The sequence below is a fragment of the Bos javanicus genome, chromosome 13 (genome assembly GCF_032452875.1).
Source record: "Bos javanicus breed banteng chromosome 13, ARS-OSU_banteng_1.0, whole genome shotgun sequence".
Taxonomy (NCBI): domain Eukaryota; kingdom Metazoa; phylum Chordata; class Mammalia; order Artiodactyla; family Bovidae; genus Bos; species Bos javanicus.
Window position 1 is genome coordinate 46,929,349 of NC_083880.1, and position 23,257 is coordinate 46,952,605.

Genomic DNA, 23,257 nt, shown 5'->3' on the forward strand with positions numbered 1-23,257 from the left:
GAGCTTTAGCACCAGTCCTTCCAATGAATATTCAGGGCTGATTTCCTTTAGGATTGACTGGTTGGATCTTCTTGCAGTCCAAGGGACTCTCAGGTCTTCTCCAACACCACAGTTCAAAAGGATCAATTCTTCTAGGCTCAGCTTTCTTTATAGTCCAACTCACATCCATACATGACTACTAGAAAAACCACAGCTTTGACTAGAGGGACCTTTGTTGGCAAAATGATGTCTCTGATTTTTAATATGCTGTCTAGGTTGGTCATAGCTTTTCTTCCAAGGAACAAGTGTCTTTTCATTTCATGGCTGCAGTCACTATCTGCAGTGATTTTGGAGCCCCCCAAAACAAAGTCTCTCACTATTTTCATTGTTTCCTTATCTATTTGCCATGAAGTGATGGGACCAGATGCCATGATCTTAGTTTTCTGAATGTTGACTTTTAAGGCAGCTTTTTCACTCTCCTCTTTCACTTTCATCAAGAGGCTTATCAAGAAAGTGAAGTTCTTCTTCACTTTCTGCCATAAGGGTGGTGTCATCTGCATATCTGAGGTTATTGATATTTCTCCCAGCAATCTTGATCCCAGCTTGTGCATCACCCAGCCCAGCATTTCGCATGATGTTCTCTGCATATAAATTAAATAAGCAGGGTGACTATATACAGCCTTGACGTACTCCTTTCCCGATTTGGAACTAGTCCGTTGTTCCATGTCAGGTTCTAACTGTTGCTTCTTGACCTGCATACAGATTTCTCAGGAGGCAGGTCAGGTGGTCTGGCATTCCCATCTCTTGAAGAATTTTCCAGTTTGTTGTGATCCACACAAATGCTTTGGCGTGGTCAATAAAGCAGAAGTAGATGTTTTTCTGGAACTCTCTTGCTTTTTCAATGATCCAACGGATTGCTGGCAATTTGATCTCTGGGTCCTCTGGCTTTTATAAATCCAGCTTGAACATCTGGAATTTCACAGTTCACGTACTGTCTCAGAGAATTTTAAGCATTACTTTGTTAGCGTGTGAGATGAGTACAACTGTGCGGTAGTTTAAATATTCTTTGGCATTGCCTTTCTTTGGGATTGGAATGAAAACTGACCTTTTCCAGTCCTGTGGCCACTGCTGAATTTTCCAAATTTGCTGGCATAATAAGTGCCAGCATTTTCACAGCATCATCTTTTAGGATTTGAAATAGCTCAACTGGAATTTCATCACTTCCACTACTTTTGTTCACAGTGATGCTTCCTAAGGCCCACTTGACTTCACATTCCAGGATGTCTGGCTCTAGATGAGTGATCACATCATCTTGGTTATCTGAGTCATGAAGATCTTTTTTGTATAGTTCTTCTTTGTATTCTTGCCACCTCTTTTCAATATCTTCTACTTTTGTTAGGTTCATACCATTTCTGTCCTTTATTGTGCCCATCTTTGCATGAAATGTTCCCTTGGTATGTCTAATTTTCTTGAAGAGATCTCTAGTAGCCTCCATGAGATGCAAAGAAATGAGCATCAGGATAAGGCACACCACAGGGATGCAATCACAAAGGCAGACTATAAGAAGCCACAGAGTAAATGAACCAAGTCCTTAGATAAATAAATTGCAAAGAAAAAACAAAAACAAAAACAGATGAATGAGAGGGACTTCCCTGGCAGCCCCAGTAAGACTCTGGGCTTCCACTGCAGCAGGGGCAGCTTCTATCCTTGGTTGGGGAACTAAAAACCCACACTCCACATGCCATGTGATGTGACCAAAAAATCAACAAAATTGCTATTATTTTAAAAAAGATGAATGAGAAACATAAATTAAAAATGTCTTTAAAAAGACACTTCAAATAAAAAGCAGCAGAACTGAAACATAGAGCGAGTGGTAAACTACAGTGTTTAGGACTGCCAGACTTCTAAGTAAAAAGAGTCATGACCCCAAAGCCCAAAACTTTTAATGTGTGACTGAAACTGTGCAACTTTGATCTTAGGGAGTAGCTCACCAGTCAAATAGAGGATGAAACCTAATGACTACATATACATTCTTCATAGTAACTCCACTAAAACCTTCAGCAGCTTAAGATATTTGATAAAGATGGAAAGGCACTTCCGTGCTCAGACTTAGTTGTAACTGAGTACCTTGATTTACCATTAAAGTTTGAGAAGTATTTACCTACTTAGAAAACAGAATAAGATGATTAGGTTTTAAAGCAAAAGATCTGACTTCCTGTCATGGTCCAATGCCTCTTCCTACCTTACCTTGGCAAGGGTTACAAGCAAGGAAATTAACACTGCTGAGAAGCCACACCACTGGGCTAGGCAGTTATCTAGACAGCTCCTTTCTGGTGCTGACAGTCTGGCAGGGAAATAATTACATGTGACTAGTGTTATGAAAGTACTAGATGCTATGAATGCATCCCGTACTAAAAAGAGACACAGCATACTCTCAGACGAGGCAGAAGGAACACCAGAAACCTCTCAAACACACATTCTCTGATTTTCTATTTTTTTTCATCCTTAGATAAGACTGATATAACAATGACTAACTGACAGATAAATGAATTTATTCTTAGCTATCTTAAGACCTATGGACGAACCTTTGGACATGAAGGAAAATACACCCTGGCACCCTTAAGGCTGTACTGATAAGGAAAGGAGAAGAGAGAATGTTTATGGACAGTCCATTGTGCATACCGAGAAGAGGTGTGCAATGCTGTCCATAGCCTCTGCGAGTCTCTCACAATTTAACATGTAAACCCAAGCACACACAGCCTGGTCATCCAAAGACTACTCTGACACACATGTCAGCAACCTTGGCGGACAAACTCTGAATACCTCACCTGGAGATTCCCACAGGTTCCTAGAGAATGTCCCTAGAGCTTTAGAGAAAGATGCCACGGATTAAGAAGAAGTAACAGCCTGTAAGTTGAAATAGTTCAGTCAAGATTAAATGAATTTTAAAAATTAAATCCAAAGAACAGTATCTTATTTCCACCATTCATCTGTAAATTTTGATATAAACAAACTATGTTGGTTTTTTTTTAAATCCAAACCATAGGAAAATACTTTTATATTTCTGTACTTAGAGGTTTTTAAAAAATATTTTTATTCCAATATCACCAATATTAAAGGTAACTTATTTATTATATACTATTATTTTATCCTTATTTTCCACACAGCTATTACCTATTTCTTCCCCTTCGAGTCACCTATAGGAGAGAGTTGTACATGGGCAACTTTAAAATATCCAAAGAAAGGATACAGAGTTAAAACAACATACAACACCATCTTTCTTTCTCCTGGCCTTTCCCTCTTAAGTAACCTTTATAAACCTCTTCACTAGAATATGACTACGTGACAAAAATATAAACATATATTACTTAACTTTGTTGCCTATTAACAAGGACAAAAATAATCGCTTATTTAAATGAGCTTTTGTAAATCATCTGTTTTCCATTTTCATAGTTAACGTTTAAAGGATGTGTCAGAGAATAAGTATAAAGAAATTCTATCGAAAGTATTCTAAAAAATTAAAACATTTTAAAAAGATTAATTTAATTGTATTCCTTTAAAAATACAAAGCAAAACAAAATCAATTTCTATTTGAAGATTCCCTTATAATTAGTACATAACATGTAAACAGAGCATTCATACAGGAGTCAGATTTTTTGCTATTCTGAATCCTGGACCATCGAGATAAACAGCAATGGAAAATAAAATAAAGAAGAACTTCCTTCTTTCAGCTGAAGATATACTGTCTGTAACTTAAAAATATAGAATGAAACTGTTGAAAATTCTGGTTAGTGTACTACAAACTAATAATAAGTTATGTACCGTACCTACACCACATTATATGGTAGCATATATTATTCATACATTAAAATAAACAATGACCAGTAGGCTTTTAGATAGTTTACATAGAAGAAAGTAATTAACCAAATACCTTTTGATAAAAGACTTAAATAAAGACTGGCTTTCAAGAGTTAAAAAAATTTTGAATACTAAAAATGTATTAGTGTACTATTGGAAATAGTACACATTGATAGTCTATATAACCTCTAAACACAAGGTGCTTGTGCATGTTTCAGTATTTCCCTAACAACTTTACAATCCTACAAGGCAAAAAGTGACTAGTACTTTGTAATACATGTTGATTAACATAATAAATAAATGATTCTTGGACCTTTTCTCCCAAAATTCCACATAAAATTTGAGAGATCTGTCTGTATAAAATGACTTACTTTGTAATACGGTCAATGTTGGCAATTTGCTTCTGATTTCGTATAATCTCAATGGCTGCCCAAAGATGCTGGATAGCTTTTGTGTCCGCCTGCCGTCTTTTTGTTAAGCGTGCCATGACCTGTTTACTCCTTTAGCTGTAGCAATATATGGAAACATAAGGGAAAAGCACAGATTACCAAATCAATTATCATCAATATAAGTGAGTTAACAGTCAGCACCTCACTATATAGTACAGCCAACTTTTTATTTTCTACCATCCACATCACCAATTACTCCATTAAAATTTTCACTTCATTACTTCACAAAGAATGACATTAAAAGACCAATAGTCAAAAAGGTCTGCCCAAGAAGGAGCAGTCATCTTACATCAATACGCCAAAGAAATACACATATAAAACTTATTATAAAGCAAAAATATTACTACATAAAATTTCATTTTTTGATAATACATTGTGTGTAATTTGACAGATCAATGCAAAATGGAAACTAAATGTCCAAATTATTAGGTACTTCATCATGAAAGAGGCTTCCGTGCTGGCTTAGACGGTAAAGACTCCGCCTGCAATGCAGGAAACCCAGGTTTGATCCCTGGGTTGGGAAGATACCCTGAAGAAGGAAATGCCAATCCAGCCCAGTATTCTTGCCTGGAAAATTCCATGGACAGAGGAACCTGGTGGGCTACAGTCCATGGGGTTGCAAAGAGTGAATATCTTTATTCAATATAGACATACTGATAGATGAAAACAACATTCCTTTAAAGAATAATAAGACCACAAACAGAAAGTACAGAACAGTTGTTTCTGACTGAGGTGTCAAAGGCTGGCAGTTGGTATACCGGTGATGACATGAAAGGACCCACATTATCAGAAAGGTTCAGGTGCCAGCCATTCTTTAAGTTATAAGCAATCAACATTGTTAATTTACTCAGATTTCTATATTCTGAACAGACTGAGGCAAAAGGCCACCGGCTACATCCTGGCAAGACTAGGGGGACAAAACAGAGTTGCAGCCTGAATGTCTGCTAAGCGATGGTACAACATGAAGAGGCCACACGTCTGAACTCCCCACTGGGCACGGGCACAGACCTGCTGGGCAACGAGAGGCCTGAGCCCTAAAGCACACAGGTTACGATGCCGAGGCCCAAAGGCATAAGACAGACAAGCAAAGCTCTGGGGATGGCTGCACGCTCCCTGGCCTGATCCTTCACCAGCAGGGATGCTCCTCCTCCGAGCTTCCTTGCGCTTCCCTGTGCTCTGGGGAGTCAGCAGAGCCTCGCAGACCCCTTTCCCCGCCTCCACACGTCTTTTCACGGCTAAGTCGGTTCTCCCTACTTCTCCAAAATCCCAAAGAGAGCCAGAAGTTGCCACAGTTTAACAGAGACTCACTTCTGGTGAATCTAGGACCAGCTAGGCTCCTGAAATAAGACAGTTCTTTTCAGAATTACAAAATCAGTTCAGAATCAAAACAATAACGCCAACATTCAAGTTTTCAAGAAAACTTCAGGATAATTAGTTGTACAGTATAGACTGAAATATGAAACTAGAAGATTTTCTAAATTTTAATTATGATTTACAAATGTGTCTTTTTCTAAAAAGTTGAAACTTTAAAACATACAGAAACTTCTCAGTTTAAGTGCACTAGTATAGGTATGTCAAGTTTCCAAACCCAGTAACATTATGATGAGGAATTTATTGGTAAAAGTGACATCTAATGGTGAACCACAATAATACAACTTGTCAGATTATACAAATACCCAGATAAAAGAACAAAATTTCATTTTCACACACTTAAAGAAAAATAGCTGCCTATTTTGTGTAAGGCACTGTGCTAAACACAATGAAGTATTTTTAAATGTATAAACTCTAGTCCTTGACAGAAAATGACCTAAAACTAGCAGAGGAAATTTGACATATACATGGCACTACTAATTATAATATCATATACGACATAAATGGTCCAAAATATATGCTGTGAGAATCCAGAGAAACATTACTTCTAGATTAAGTAACACTACAAAATGGTAAATGTGGGAAAATATAAAATTTCTTAAGTCTTGAAAAGATAACTGATTGTTTAAAGCAAACATAAAAATAACTGTTAGGTATCATTAGATTTACAACATATGTAGAAGCACAATATAGATGACAAGAATAATACACATGAGGGGAGAGGTAGTAAGCAGTTATATCATTGTAAATTCTCACATTTTATGTGAAGTGGTATTTATTACATTAATTCAAGGGGAAGTATATTAAATCATGGATGCATATTACAATCCCTGAGTCAAACAATGGAATACAAACAGGTACAGTTGACATGTAACTCAACTTGTAAGATGTTTTCAAAATACACGCAGGTAAAGTTAAGAATACTTTACTCAGAAATACAGAAAATATATAATAACAAAGTTAACATTTACAAATACTAAAATAAATAGCAAATATAACTATTATCTAACAGGAGAATATAGTAGAGACTGGTAGCAGAAATTTTAAAAGTGATGTCACTTAATTCCTAGAAATGATTAAATTCAAGATTAAAGAATTAACCAATGCTACATTTCAGGAAAACAGATGTGAAGTTAAAACCAAGATTTCTGAGATCTACCTATCCAAGTCACACAGACAGAACAGAAGAGAGAGCCCAGAAACAGACCTACCAGCTGTTAAGTGTCAGAGTCAGCTCATTCCTGACAAAGCAGCAAACGCAATGCAATCAAGCCGTCTGTTCCATCAAGTGTTGCTGTACAACTGGACATCCACACATACAAAAATGAGCCTAAACACAAACCTATGCCTTTAACCAAAATTAACTCTCTATTCTGTTTCACTAATCTATGTAACTGACTGTTACTTCACCAATACCACACTGTTTTAAGTACTATATCTTTATAATAAATCTTGAAGTCGGATAGTATCAGGCCCTGATTTTGTTCCTCTCTTTCAATACTGAGTTGGCTGTTCTGAGTCTCTGAAATGCTGGAGAATGTGTAAAGACAAAGGAACACTCCTACACTGTTGATGGGAATGTAAATTGATGAAGCCACTATGGAAAACAGTAGGGAGGTTCCTCAGAAAACTAAAAATACAATTACCATCAGCAATTGCACTCTTGGGCATTTATTTGGAGAAAACTCTAATTCAAAAAGATACATGCACCCCTATGTTCATAGAGCAGCACTATTTACAGTAGCCAAGACATGAAAGCAACCTAAGTGTCCACCAACAGATGAATAAAGAAGATGTGGTCCATACACATAATGGAAATTACTCAGCCATAAAAAAGGCATGAAATAACGCCATTTGCCGGAACGTGGAAGGACCCAGAGAAGATCATACTAAATGAAATCAGACAAAGACAAATACCATATGATATCACATATATGTGGAATCTAAAATATAACACAAAGGAACTTATTTACCAAACAGAAACAGACACACAGAGATCAGAATTATGGTTGCCAAGGTGGAGAGGAAGGAGGGAGGCATGGATGGGAGTTCGGAATTAGCAGATGCAAACTATTATCTACAGAATAGATAAACAACACGGTCCTACTGTATAGCACAGGGAACTATATCCAATATCATGTAATAAAATATAATGGAGGAAAAAAGTGAAAAACAGAACTCCCATATGATCCAGTAATTACACTTTTAGGTATTTATCTGAAGAAAATGAAAACTCTCAAAAAGATATCTCAAAAAGATAGCTGTACCACCACATTCACTGCAACTGATTCACAATAGGGACTTCCTGGTGGTCTGGTGGCAATGGTCAGGGAACTAGGTCCCACATGGTGCAGCTGGGAGTCTGCATGCCACAGCTAAAGGATCCCAGGTGCCAAAACAAAGATCGAAGATTCTGTGCATTGTAACTAAGACCTGGTGCAGCCAAATATTTTTTTTAAAAACCAAACCTATATATTTAGAGAACAGACTGATGGTTGCCAAAGGCAGGGAAGGTGGGAGAAAAATGGGTAAATGTAGTCAAAAGGTAAAAGTTTCCAGTTAAAGGTCATAGTGAGAAAGACTTGGTATATTTCAAGGGGAGAAAAGACAGTGGCTGGAATGTCATAAAGAGAGGTACTGTGTGAAAAGAGGCAGAGAGGCAGGATCTAAGATCAAACCATGCAGGATCCGAAGTCCAGAATAACCAGCGTGGATTTCCAAGTAATTTCAATGGCAGTAACTGAGAGGATTTTAAACTTAGGCGAGTAGCTGTGATTTGCTTTAAGAAGGATACCCTTAGATCATGGATGTTAGGATGCTGAGTAAAAGACCTTTCTGCCCCTCCCCCCAAAAGTGGACAAAAAAACCAAACATCTTTGATGAACATACACTCCACAAAAAGTGAAGACACACAATGAATACAGGAGTTGTATGTTTCTGGCCAAACAAAGGAAGGTCAAATTTACATAGGGAAGTACAGTCAAAGCTAAGGTCTTTCCAGTAGTCATGTATAGAAGTGAGAACTGGACCATAAAGAAGGCTGAGCACTGAAGAATCGATGCTTTCAAATTGTGGTGCTGGAGAAGACTCTTGAGAGTCCCTTGGACTGCAAGGAGAGGAAACCAGTCAATCCTAATGAAAATCAACCCTATATATTCACTGGAAGGACTGATGCTGAAGCTAAAGTTCTAATACTCTGGCCACCTGATGCGAAGAGCCTACTCACTGCAAAAGACCCTGATGCTGGGAAAGATTGAAGGCAAAAGGAGAAGGGTGTGGCAGAGGATGAGATGGTTGGATAGCATCACCAACTCAATGGACATGAACTTGGGCAAATTCCAGGAGATAGTGAGGGACAGGGAGGGCTGGTATGCTCCAGTCCATGGGGTTGCAAAGAGTCAAGCACGACTTAGCAACTGAAAAATAGTGACGAAAGCAAGCCACTTGCCTAGAACTCCAGAAAAATTTGGGAGTAGAAGGCAGCAGATATAGGGATAATTACAGATGCTGAATAAAAGATATTATTTAATAATGTGTAAGAAGCAAACAGACTTGTAATAGTATACTCATCTAACATTTTCCACTCTATTCTTCAAGGTCCAATTTTATAGGAATATTCTATTTTAAATGGGATTCTAACGCCATAATTCCTCACTCTATCTGGTCATCTAAAACTGAGAAAATTATATTTAAGAAAATCTGACTTGAAATATTTTAAAATAATTAGAAAAAACTGAGAGGACTGATGTTAGTGGGAAATGAACTGCAGACGAAGCTATGCCAACCAGCTGGAAGAGCAAATGACCAGTTCAGAACTTGCTGAAGACAACACCAACAGTCAGCAACCAAGCCAAAGGAGGCTTCTCCAGGTCACTCCTCCTCCTCTAAAAGCCCTGACTTCTGCAGACTGATGGAGTCTACATTAGAGAGGAAAGAAAAGAAACCCGTGGGAATTATCAGACACTCCACAGGTCCTCAGGAAGCCCTCTGGTAGACGTGCAAAAACATGAGAAGGCAGGTGTCGGTCACCAGTAACTGGAGTGGCAGTGAATTTCACTGCTCACAGGCTTCTTCCCTTGGATTTTTCTGGGACTTGATTAAGACAATGAAGCTGCTCCTGCTCTGCTCCGACTCTGTAAGTGGAAACGACACTCTCAATCTGGAGGAACATCAAGGACCACCTGACATGCAGACAAAAGCCAAGAATACCGAGGCTGCTCAGCAGCAGTGCCAGGAAAACCTCCTCAGGTGGTCTAACTCACTTGTAGGCACAATTTCACCATGGCTGGCATACCAACTGCCCAGGTGCTTCTGATACCTGTCAATGTCACCAGCTTACTCCACAACCTGCAGAACACTAGGCTGCTGCTCAAACTACAGGAAATCTCAGAGACACTGAATTGGGTGGCAGCCTGGACATCAATGAACCAGACACAATGCAGGACCATTAGGAAACACTAACCAACCCCACCTTTGCTATCCAGCCCCCTGATCATCAGCAAAGCAACAATGCCAGAGTATTTTTGAGGAACCTGAAAAGACTACTAGTTTTCTTCTGGGACACATTTATTTTTCAGGTCATTTAGATTATCCTCTGTAGGAAACTTCAAGATTAAGATTCCTGAAAAATAATTTCTGAGACAGGCAGCTAAACGTCACAGGGTACATCGTTTTCTATAAGTCATTACAAAAAGAACTTTCTAGAAGAAGGCATATATACTTGGACTACTTAAAAATAAAAGTGTGGCATTTAAAAAGTTAAACAAACAAAAAAACCCAACTGGAACTTTAAAATAGAGCCCAGAACCATCCCCAGAGATTTAATGTTCTTGTTAAGAAGAAAAAAATTCAGGTGCTCAGTCATGCTTGAGAACCAGTGTACTATCAGGAGCTTCCCACGTGTCACCCTAAATCCCAAAGAATTTATTTAAAAGATGCAAACACTACAGCAACTAAGGTTTACAACAGTATGTTTTTCATTAGGATTTGTTTAAATACACAAATGAATCAAGACAAAGTCTAACTTTGTATTGGTAGCTGTTCAGCTTTTATTTCACTTGGAAATAACTGAGACTACAACTTTTTATTTCCATAATCATAAAAATTTAACTTTCAAGTTCTCAAATGGAAGTTTCTGAACTAAAACAATCTAATACAAATACTGATCACAATCGGGAGCCTACTTATATGTGCAGAATAAGAATGTATGTATTTCAAACTAAAAAACATAAGGTATTTTGACATTACACTAAGTGCAATATTTTTAAAATTTGTTTATTTTTACTTGAAGGATAATTGCTTTACAGTATTGTGTTGGTTTCTGGCAAATATCAATACGAATCATCCACAGGTATACATATGTCCCCTCCCTCTTGAGCCTCCCTCCCAATCCCACCCTTCTAGGCTGTTACAGAGAGCCCTGCCTAGTTCCCTGAGTCAGTACAGGGAAGCCTGGCATGCAGCAGTCCACGGGGTCGCAGAGTCCAACACGGCTGAGCGACTGAACTGAAGTGGATCATACAGCAAACTCCCACTGGCTATCTATTTTACATATGGTAATGTATGTTTCCATGTTACTCTCTCCCTATATCCCACTCTCTCCTTCCTCCTCACCCCACACTGTGTCCACAAGTCTGTTCTTTATGTCTGTGAGAGAACCCACACACCACAACTAGGGAGTACCCCTCTCCACAACTAGAGAAAAGCTCACACGCAGCAACAAAGGCCCAGTGAAGCCAAAAATAAATAATTCATTAATTTTTAAAAAGATAACATTGCTAATGGTAAATAAAATGCCCCAAAAAACTTTTACACATATCAATAGCAAGCCCAAATAAATTAATCTCACTTGTTCCTACAAGTACTGGCCAGCTGAAGTAGATATATTCCATATTAATTTGAGAAGGGCTTCATGTCAAAACTCAATTGAAAATTAAGAGCTTTATCTCTCTAACAGTATTTCTCAGATGCAGTTTTGAAACAGAAAAGCAATCAATAAGCAGATAAATCAAGAATCTACCAAAAAACAAAAACAAAAAACTATAGTGTTCATAATAACTTTCAAGCTGAGATAGTTTAGCCTTCATTAAGCGTATTGCTCTTTAAAAAATCTTCCTATAGTTATTAAACATAAGAAAACCTTGTGTAATATCCCCACTGATGAGCATCAACATGATGTGAACCTAGGCATGCTACCAATCAGTTCATCAGTTCTCTCCTCACCACATTTCATATTATTTTATTTTTAGACAATAAACCCCTTCTGAATCCTGAAGCCTCCGTACTTGGAGTAACTTTAAAGAAATGATCTGTTTTAAAGGAAACAATAAACAAAAAGAAAAGACAACCTGTAGACTGAGAGAGATATCTGCAAACGACCTGACCAACAAGGGATTAGTCTGCAAAATTTACAAACAGCTCATGAGGCTTCCCTGGTTGCTCAAACGGTAAAGAATCTGCCTGCAATGCAGGAGATCTGGGTTAGATCCCTGGGTTGGGAAGATCCCTTGGAGAAGAGAATGGCAATCCATTCCAGTATGCCTGCCTGGAGAATTCCATAGACAGAGGAGCCTTGCGGCTACAGTCCATGGGGTCGCCAAGAGTCAGACTGAGCAACTAACACAAACACATATGAGGCTTAACACCATCAAAACAAATAACCCAATCAAAAAATGAGCAGAAAACCTAAGTAGACATTTCCCCAAAGAAGACATACAGATGGCCAAGAGGCATATGAAAAGATGTTCAACAGTGCTAGTTATTGGGGAAATGCAAATCAAAACTACACGGAGATATTGCTTCAAATCAAAACTACACTGCGATATTGCTTAACAGCCGTCAAAATGGCTATCATCAAAAAATCCACAAACAATAAATGCTGCAAAGGGTGTAGAGAGAAGGGAATCCTCCTACACTGTTGGCGGGAATATAAACTGGTATAGCGACTACGGAGAACAGTATGAAGGTTTCTTAAAAATTAAATACAGAGCTTCCATATGACCCTGCAATCCCATTCCTGGTCATATATCTGGAGAAAAACATAAGTCCAAAAGGATACATGTATCCCAATGTTCACTGCAGCACTGTTTATGACAGCCAAGACATGGAAGCAACCTAAAAGTTCACAGACAAAGGACTGGATAAAGGAAATGTGGTACATACATACAATGCAAAGTTACTCAGCCATTAAAATGAATGAAACAATGCCATTTGCATCAACATGGATGGACCTAGAGCTTGTCATACTGAGTGGAGTCAGACAGAGAAGGAGAAATACCATATGACATACTTATATGCAGAATCTAAAAAGAAATTATACAAATAACTTATTTATAAAACAGATCCACAGACTTAGAGAAGAAACTTATGGCTGCCAGTGGGGAAGGATAGGAGGAAGAGATAGGGAGTTTGGGATGGACACGTACACTGCTACATTTAAAAGGGATAGCCAACAAGGTCCTACTGTATAGAACAGCGAACTGTCCAGTGTGGCAGCCCGGATGGGAGGGGAGCTTGGGAGAGAAAGGACACCTGTACATGTACAGCTGAGTCCCTTTGCTGTCCACCTGAACTATCACAATAGTGATAGTTGGCTATATTCCGATATAAAATAAAGAGTTAAAAATAAGAAATTAGCTATTTCAAGCCAAAGTCAACTTATCCAGCAATGGGAACAATAGAAGATTCCTTGAGACAATGACTGCCCCGTGTAACGCAAGATGAAAACTTCAGTGAGAAAGTTAGTCCCTGGTGACTCAGATGGTAAAGAATCCATCTGCAATGCGGGAGACCTGGGTTCAATCCCTGGGTTAGGATGATCCTCTGGTGAAGGGAATGGCTACCCACTCCAGTATTCTCGCTTGGAAAATTCTACTGACAGAGGAGCTTGGTGGGCTACAGTCTATGGGGTCACAAAGAATCAGACACGACTGGGCAACCAAGCACAGCACTGCACAACAAGCTCTTAAATACACTTCTAAATATTTGTATGTATCTTTCTTTCATTTACATGGTAAATGGATAGGAAAGATGTACTCTTTCTTTAAATTTTAAGTTTACTTAGCATACAAGGAGGTCAAATTACAAAAAGATATTAATGATTTTAAGTGGGTCTACCTTTCATTTAAATGCTTAGATAATAACAAAGGAATAAAAAAATTACTAACCATAATAAAGTTGCCTTTAAAAATCATCAAGTAGCTAATAAAAGTCACAAAGTTAAAATCAGAATGAATCTGAAATCAGTGTTAAGAACTCAAAAGTAATTTCAGCTCAAATACAACATTCCTTAACTCACATATATGGTTCTATAGCACCTGTACTTAATTTCTTCGGTTATACCTTATTGCATTTGTTTCAGTAATTCGTTACCAAGTGTCTAGTATAAAGCAGTCTCAATAAATAACAATGTGAATGAACGAATGAACACAAGATATTAAAACATATTCTACTTATTATAAATAATGTCAATATATTTTAATGTGATCTTACAAAACAACTTTATAAAAGCAGTTATTTAAAATTAGTTTACTAGACTTAAATGTTCCTCAGTTTACAAAAAGGCAAATACTGTGTATAAGTTTTTAGCAAAACACATTTTTCCAACTACTGTATAAGAACAGTGTAATCTGCTCAACATATTCCTCTCGTGAGTCCATATGATCCCTTAAAAACCCTATTTTGACAGTATTCCATTGTTATTTCTATCCGTTTCTTTAATTTCACATAAAGTTAGGCAAATATTAGCCATTTATGTATTGACTGAATAGAAAGCATGTTGCTAAAATACAATGAAAGATTAGCTCAATGTCTAAATATTTACTAGTTGTACATAAATTAGATTTGTAAAATTGAGTTGAGTAAGCCTAACAATTTGCTAAATTTGCCTACTAAATACATACTGCTCTCTATAGATATTTAAATTTCCAAATAAATATTTTATTTAACTTTTAATACTATTTATTTGCATTTGTAAGTAACTTTAACATCAAATATTGTATAGTATTTTCACAATACAAACTACAGGCATACCTTGTTTTATTGCACTTTACCTTGTAGCCCCTTACAAATACTGTTTTTACAAATTGAAGGTTCCTGGCAATCCTGCATTGAACAAGTCTATTGGTGCCATTTTTCCAACAGCATTCATTCTGTTTCTCTGTCACAGTTTGGTTATTATTGCAACATTTTAAGCTTTTTCATTATTACTATATTTGTTAGTGTGATCTGTGATCAGTGATCTTTGATGCTGCTGCTGCTGCTGCTAAGTCGCTTCAGTCGTGTCCGACTCTTAGCGACTCCATAGACGGCAGCCCACCAGGCTTCCCCATCCCTGGGATTCTCCAGGCAAGAACACTGGAGTGGGTTGCCATTTCCTTCTCCAATGCATGAAAGTGAAAAGTGAAAGTGAAGTCACTCAGACACAACACAGATAATGGCTAGTATTTTTTTAACAATATTTTTAAATTAAGGTATGTTTTTTTTTTTAGACATAATGCTATTGTACACGTAATAGACTACAGTATAGTCTCAATGTAACTTTTAAATATATATATTGGGAAACCAAAAAACTCACGTTTTATTGTATCTGCTTCACTGTGGTGGTCTAGAGCAAAACCCACAGTATCTATGAGGTATGCCTATAAATAGCTTTTCAAGAATTTTCTAACTGGAAACAGTAATAGCAGGCACACACATGCACATAAAAAAATCTTAAGGGAGTACATATGTTTAAAATATTACATGTGAGTTATTACATCATACTGCTGGGCATTTAGATTTGAATTTTATCTCCCTTCCATTATGTTCATTTCTATCATTTCAACTCTAATCATAGAGATTCTCAAACTTTTATGTTGCTGCTGCTAAGTTACTTCAGTCGTGTCCAACTCTGTGCGACCCCATAGACGGCAGCCCACCAGGCTCCCCCGTCCCTGGGATTCTCCAGGCAAGAACACTGGAGTGGGTTGCCATTTCCTTCTCCAATGCAGGAAAGTGAAAGGTGAAAGTGAAGTCGTTCAGTCGTGTCTGACTCTTAGCGACTCCATGGACTGCAGCCTACCAGGCTCCTCCATCCATGGGATTTTCCAAGCAAGAGTACTGGAGTGGGGTGCCATTGCCTTCTCCAACTTTTACATTACGTGGATTATATTCTCTCATTTGCTACTCTCATTCACTACTACGTCATTCACTTCTTATGAGAGAGACTATGTAAATGTGTTGAGGGGTTTGGAGATGCTACAAGGAGGTCAGACCTTATACAATTAAAAGGAAGACTGCTATGCTTTTAAGATGATCGTATGTATGATTTTTAAAAGTGGGATAGTATACATAAAGAACTTTGTGAAATGGTTGAGACTTAGTAAACATACAATATATGATACCTATTTTCATCATGGTACTCAGTTATGTAACAAACCTGTGGATACAAAAACATTTCAAAACTCAAGACCAAAGGAGGACAGACTACACTGTACCAAAGCAGATTTATTAAACTTTTTGAACTTCTGACAATGCCACTGAAAGAAAGTAACTGAAAGTCATCAGGTAAGAAATAGTGCTAGCAATTAAACTCTTTCAGATGGGGAAACTGAGACCAGGCAAAGCAAATTTAAATAATTTGTCCAAGGTCACTTTGCTAGTAAATGAAAGATATGAGATTCAGACCCAAGCCACAGGCCTCAAACTCTGCTGGTATCCTACCTCTAATCAATTACCACAAAATCTAATCAACCTGTAAAGAAAATTCACTATTGAGTCCAAGTTAAGGTTTTGAAACAGTGAAACTTTTTTCAAGCCTGACTCTTAACATTTTCCCCTTTCCAGACACAGCCTCTTTGCTTTTCAACTGAAAGGTGGTTGGAGAAGGGCATGGCAACCCACCACAGTGTTCTTGCCTAGAGAATCCTCATGGACAGAGAAGCCTGGAGGGCTACAGTCCATGGCGTCCCAAAGAGTCAGACACAACTGAAGCGATTTATCACAGAGGTAGGTAAACAAAATCTGCCACCAGAGGTTTAGGGCTTTAGGAAACAGGAAGACAGCATTCCATACTTTATTATGAATGCTAAAATTCTTAATTACATTCAATTAGTATCTCAATTTAGGTATGCCAAAGGGTATGAAGGTCTTTCTTACACACTATCTGAACAACCCTTAAAGGAAAAGCGGGTACAATTACAAAAGGGTTAAAGTGTGAACACATTCAGGGCAATTCATGGAAACATGCAACATGACAAGCATTCAAAGTATCAACATAATGATAATCTAGGAATACTGCATATGAAATAAGGAGATAATTTTAACATTTTAATTGATTTTTCTTTGTAAAGCTGGGAATATTTACATGTATGTTTATTTAAGTACCTTGCAACAGGTAACTGAAAAAATAAATTGCCCAATTACAAAACGTAAAAGGGAAATTCTGTTTTCATATAAACAATATATAAGTGGGAAAAGTACCACAAAAACAGAGATCCTCTGTTAATCATGCATTGAGTTAAGCAAGAAAAATATTTTATTGAGTCTGTCATAATCATATTTTCTGACCTCTAATTTTCTAACTTGGCCATCTATAAAGGACAGTCCATCAAAATAATGACTGTAACCAATGCCAAAGACAAGGAAAATAACATGCTAGAACAAAATTCACATTTTATTTCCTGCTTGTACAAATTAGAATTCAGAAAAGTCACACAGGTGACTCTTATAAAGAAGCACTCAAACTTTGAAAGTATAGCTAAAACGATTTCCCTGATAGCTTCAAACCATTAATGAGAATCAATGACCCCCAAACCTGAAAAGTTTATGCAGCCCACAATCACTAAGCTACAACTCCCACATTTCTGTCTAAAAGAAAACAAAGGTTTTACTTTCTGCCTTCGAATAGACAATTATTTTTAACCAGTCTCTTGCTTCCACAGGACTCTGCTTACTGCAAGATGCAGCACACCTGGGTGAGCAGACCAAAGGACCCAGGACCTAAATCTCAGAGGGCCCTGCCTGGGCCTCTCAAAGTCTGACCCAAGCATCTCTTCCATCCCTCAACGGGGTGTCGGCTCTGAGTTCAACAGGACCCTGTACTGGGCCCACACCCCACAGGAGCACACGAAGCACCATGAACACACAGTGTGTGACCGCGGGTATCACATGCCCATACCAGGTATGCACACACCTGGTGTGTCACCCGGCACCGTAACTCCACAGGGTAGCATGTCCCTACCACATGTGACACCAAGCTCCAGGTGCACGCCGAGCACCAAACACTCACCAGGTATCATGCAGGCTTCCACGTATGTAACAGCAGGCGCACACCACGGACACACCGGGCAACCAGCCCACACGGTCCGTAACACCGAGGACCATGGACACTGGCTCTCACGCCCCCACTGTACAAACACCGGGCACCGCTGGGCCAGAAACGCATGAGGGTACGGTCCACGCGGAAGTTGGGGCCCCGGGCCAGCCCGCTGGGCCGCAGCCTAGCAGCTCCCCTCCTGAAGCCGGGCAGGACCGGCGGCGGACACGCAGGCGGTGCAGCGCCCGGGAGGTCTGCGGAGGAGGCGGAGGCCTCGCTGCCGCCTGGTTCCCGGACCCGGGGGGCCGAGCCTCGCCTGGGCCCTTGCGGACCGACCAACCTGCCCAGCCGCCGCGGACGCCCCCAGCCCACCCTACCCACCCCAGACACTCACAGGGCCGTGTCCCGGCGGACCCCAACCCGGACCGTGGCCCAGGGGCCTGGCCGCGCAAAAAGGACCGGCCTGGCGGGCGCCGCTCACGCGACTCCCCGGCTTCGCGGCCCGCGCAGGCCCCGCGCGTCCCTGCTCCTGCGGGGCCTCCCCCGGCGGCGGGCCCGCCTCCCCCGCCGGCCAAGGGCGGCCCAGCAGGCCCGGCCCTGCGCGAACAAAGCTCCGCGGGCCGGAGGCGAGCGGCGGTCACGCCCGCGGCCCGAAAGGCTGCGGCCGGGCTGGGCCTCACAAAGCCCCCGCCTCGGACACCCGCCCGCGCCCCGCCCGCGCCCGCACCCCCGCCGAGGCCGAGCGTCCCCACCATTATGCTCCGGTGCTCGCCGCCGCCGCGCCAGGCCCTGCCCCTCCGCGCCGGCCCGCCGTCCGCGCCGCCTCCTCCGGGCCGGGCCGGCGGGGCGCGGGGCGGGGGGGCTGCGGTCTCCGGGCCCGGCTCCCCGCCCCGGCCTCCCCTCCTCCCCGCCCCGGCCCGGCCTCCTCCCCCCGCCGCCCGCCTGGACCCCGCGCCTCAGGGGCGCCATGTTTACAAGCTTCCACCACAGAAACTCGCGAGCACCCGGCAAGGCGGCGCGGAGGTCCCGCCGCCGCACTTACGAGGTCTCCTCGCCGAGCGGCGGGCCGGGCCCGGGCGCGGAGTTGCGGCGCCGCCGCCGGGAAAGTTCGCGTCCTCGGGGCCGCGGAGCCGCTCACACGGCGGGCTGAGCGGGGCGGCCGCCCGCCGGCCTCCCACCGCCCGCCGCCGCCCTCGGGCTTTATTGTGTGGCCGCCGCCGGCCGCGGGCTGGGGCTCCGCGCGGGCTCCCTCCCGGCGGGCTGCCCACACGCCCACACCCACCTTCCCGCCGTCCTGTGCTCCGCGCCTCTCCCTAATCCGAGCATATTCCTACGGACCCACACAGGCACCCGAGTCCACACGCACGTGAAAGCTACGTACGTGCGGGCGCGCGGAGCCCGGCGCGGGGCGCACAAAGATCCGGCGCCCGAAGCATCGCCCGCGCGGGCCGCGGCCGCGGGCGCTGCAGGCGCCGGCTCTGTGCGGCCCGGAGGGCACAGGGTTGGAAAAGCAGCGAGGCCTGAATCGGCGAGATCGGCAAAAGGACGTTAATACCCTTTGGATTCTGTTAACGAAACGTATTGCAGGAACATGCTGAATTCTTCATTCCGTGTGTACACAAACAGGTCTTAAGAAAGGACGGGAGCAAGCATTATCGTTTCTGCAAAAACACTACCAGTTTGTGTAAGGAGAAGGAGGTTATCTTTCTTAGTTTGTAATTCTAGAACCAACCTGAGGAGACCCAATATGTGGGTTAAGAAAGTCTCAGTGATAAGGAGACTTTTATAGATTTCACAGTATTTTCTCTAATGATCTTTGTCCATAAGAGTTTGGAAGGAAGACCTACCAACCAAAACTTCCTAACTCTGATTCTCTTTGGACATGCATACCTGAAAATTGCTGGAAGACTCTTGTCCAAGATATGCTGGAGTCTAATCCAGTTCATCAATCTTTCATAGCTGGTCTCTAGGGCTAAGTTAGAATTTCGAAAGGGAGTTCTAAGAGACATGGCCTTTCATAGGCCCTGGTTCTGATACATTCCAGAGAGTTTTTCGTTCTCTCAAGGGACATTACAAAATAATTTTAACTGATTTTAATTGTACGGATAAATATATGCCAATAAAATCGAGCAGAGGGGTTAAAGATGTCAGAAAAAAATCAAGCCATGCTTTTGAATGTGGGACCAGGAATTCTAAAGGTGAATAGCTTTGAGTAAATCATCTTTCTTTGAAAGTCATCTATAAAATAGAGGACTGCATGTCCACACGTATTTCACAGAGGCCACTCAAGTAAGACATCACATATGTGTAAAAGGAAACTTACACTTTAGGAGAGAGATCACTAACCCTAACTGCACATTTTTCTCCCGTTAAATTTTTAGCCATCATTTTTATTTTTGTACCTAGATATTATCTCTTATTCTTCTGTGGTTTTGCCTAGAATTTAACCCTTGGCCCTATTTTCCCTTCAGAACAGTTTTATTTACCTTATTTTCCTCCCAGCTGAATAAATAATAGGCAGGGGAGATGGTTGCAGACAACTAGTTTGGGATTGGGAGCTGGGGAGAGGCCCAGAAGACTCAAAGGATTATTTCCATGCAACTTATGTTATACCATGAATTTATCTGCAAAGAGAGGGCAAGGAACAGAGGTATCAAGGAGAGGAGAGAAAGGGAGAGTAATGGGCTGTGAGGAATGGTTTACACCAACTTGCCAACGTCTCAGAGACTTTGCTGTTGTTCAGTCGCTCAGTCGTGTCCAACTCTTTGTTACCCCATGGACTGCAGCACACCATGCTTCCCTGTCCTTCACCATCTCCTGGAGTTTGCACAAACTCATGTGCATTGAGTCAGTGATGCCATCCAACCATTTCATCCTCTGTCGTCGCCTTCTCCTCCCTCCTTCAATCTTTCCCAGCATCAGGGTCTTTTCCAATGAGTCAGTTCTTTGCATCAGGTGGTCAAAGTATTGGAGCTTCAGCTTCAGCATCAGTCCTTCCAATGAATATTCAGGACTGATTTCCTGTAGGTTTGATTGGTTTGATCTCCTTCCAGTCCAAGGTACTTTCAAAAGTCTTCTCCAATACCACAGTTCGAAAGCATCAATTCTTTGGCTTTCAGCCTCCTTTATGGTCCAACTTTCACATCTGTATATGACTACTGGAAAAACCGTAACTTTGACCAGATGGACCTTTGTCGGCAAAGTAATGTCTCTGCTTTTTAATCCACTGTCTAGGTTTGTCATAGCTTTTCTTCCAGAGAGCAAGCGTCTTTTACTTTCATGGCTGCAGTCACCATCCGCAGTGAATTTGGACTTAGCACTACCCAAAGAAGGACCCACGCAACACTCCTAGTTCTTCCCCAAACCTGGCTGACACTTGACACTTAAGTAACATCTGACTTGATCAACATATCACTTTTTCCAGATTCTGCTTTAAGAAATATGTAAATAAAAAAAATAAAATAAAAATTAAAAAAGAAATATGTAAATAGAGAGGGCATGGGTTACTCAACAAATTGGTGTGGAATTTTTGTTTCTTTAAAAAACGAAATCAAATCATATCCTTACCTTATACACCATACTTTAAAATAATCCAAATGACTTGAATAATACAACCGTAGAAACTGACAGTGATTATTCTAAAGGTAGAAGAAAATATAGGTGAATGTTCGTAAGATTAATGCGGAGAGAAACATATGAAGCTCTGCAGTTGATCTTAACCAAAAAGCCAATAAGTGATATCCTAAGCTCTAATCCAATTATTTTTATCAGAAAAGAGTGATAAATTTGACTATATAAAAATGTATTACTCTAATGTGTCAAAAACAAATATACACCTATTTTAAAATATGCCCATTAGGGTTACAACTTTTATACTTTATAAGGAGTGTCTTCTAATATCCTTTTCTCTACTTTCCTCACATAATGTGGATGAATTCAGATTTTTTAGGGCCGGTTTAGAGAGGGTGGCTTCCCAGTTACATAGAGTTTGGGTTTGCCTAATAAATTCCCATCTCAGAGTGTTTCTGTCTTGCTAGTATATAGCAATAATAAGTTCATGCATGTGCTCCTGAAAGGCTTGCTTTTATTTCTTTAAAATTTCATTTCATATTTCTGTTTTGTTTCACAGGTTGAATTACATAAACACTGTATGTAATGCATGAATACTGAATATATGCTTTTGGAGGACATAATCTTAAGTGTAATGTAGAGAATAACTATGGAAAATCTTCAGGAATGCAGATGAACAGTACATTATACAGAAATTAGTGGATAGAAATTATTATTCTGTGTTATCACAGTACTATAAACCATTGAAGTAAAATAAGTCCATTTGAATGAGACTTGGCGTTTTCATTTATGGAGACTCAGGAATATGTATATCACCCTATGTAACTTAAAATACATTACTTTGCCAACAAAGGTCCATCTAGTCAAGGCTGTGGTTTTTCCAGTAGTCATGTATGGATGTGAGAGTTGGACTCTAAAGAAAATTGAGCGCTGAAGAACTGATGCTTTTCAACTGTGGTGTTGGAGAAGACTCTTGAGAGTTCCTTGGACTGCAGGGAGACCCAACCAGTCCATCCTACAGGAAATCAGTCCTGAATATTCATTGGAAGGACTGATGCTGAAGCTGAAACTCCAATACTTTGGCCACCTGATGCAAAGAACTGACTCATTGGAAAAGACCCTGATGCTTGAAAGATTGAAGGAGGGAGGAGAAGGCGACGACAGAGGATGAAATGGTTGGATGGCATCACCGACTCTATGGACATGAGTCTGAGTAAGCTCCGGGAGTTGGTGATGGACAGGAAAGCCTGGCGTGCTTCAGTCCATGGGGTTGAAAAGAGACACGACTGAGCGACTGAACTGAACTGAACTTAATAGTAGCTGCATTTTCAAATTACATAAATGATTTCTTGGTAACAAAGTATTAATTTAGTAGTCATTTGAGTAGTCATTGAGTAGTCATTTCTTCATAATCAAAAAGGAGTCCAAAATACAGTACTTGGGTGCATCTCAAAAGCGACAGAATGATCTTGGTTCGTTTCCAAGGCAAACCACACAACATCACAGTAATACAAGTCTATGCTCCAGCCACTGATGCTGAAGAAGCTGAAGTTGACTGGTTTTATGAAGACCTACAAGAGCCTCTAGAACTAATACCAAAAAAAGATGTCCTTTTCATCATAGGAGATTGGAATGCCAAAGTAGAAAATCAAGAGATACCTGGAGTAAAAGGCAAGTTTGGCCTTGGAGTGAAAATGAAACAGGGCAAAGGCTAACAGAGTTTTCTCAAGATAAC

At 40.7% G+C, this 23,257-nt stretch overlaps 1 protein-coding gene across 15 annotated transcripts in view; it reads right to left on the minus strand.

Annotated features, from left to right (window-relative positions):
• The window catches only part of ZMYND11 (zinc finger MYND-type containing 11), a 73,855-nt gene extending 54,530 nt beyond the window's left edge, over positions 1 to 19,325 (minus strand). For 5 of the 15 annotated variants that reach the window (XM_061436572.1, XM_061436571.1, XM_061436565.1 and 2 more), the window contains exons 1-2: positions 19,235 to 19,325; positions 4,209 to 4,343 (exon numbers count right to left, since the gene is read on the minus strand). In XM_061436572.1, the coding sequence (XP_061292556.1) occupies positions 4,209 to 4,324 (116 nt within the window). In that variant the 5' untranslated portion in view covers positions 4,325 to 4,343; positions 19,235 to 19,325. Of the gene's footprint in view, positions 1 to 4,208; positions 4,344 to 17,925; positions 18,017 to 18,346; positions 18,437 to 18,704; positions 18,795 to 18,994; positions 19,084 to 19,234 lie in introns of those variants that run through there. The other 10 variants (XM_061436577.1, XM_061436574.1, XM_061436567.1 and 7 more) reach the window with 4 other exon arrangements.
• Positions 19,326 to 23,257: the final 3,932 nt, after the last annotated feature.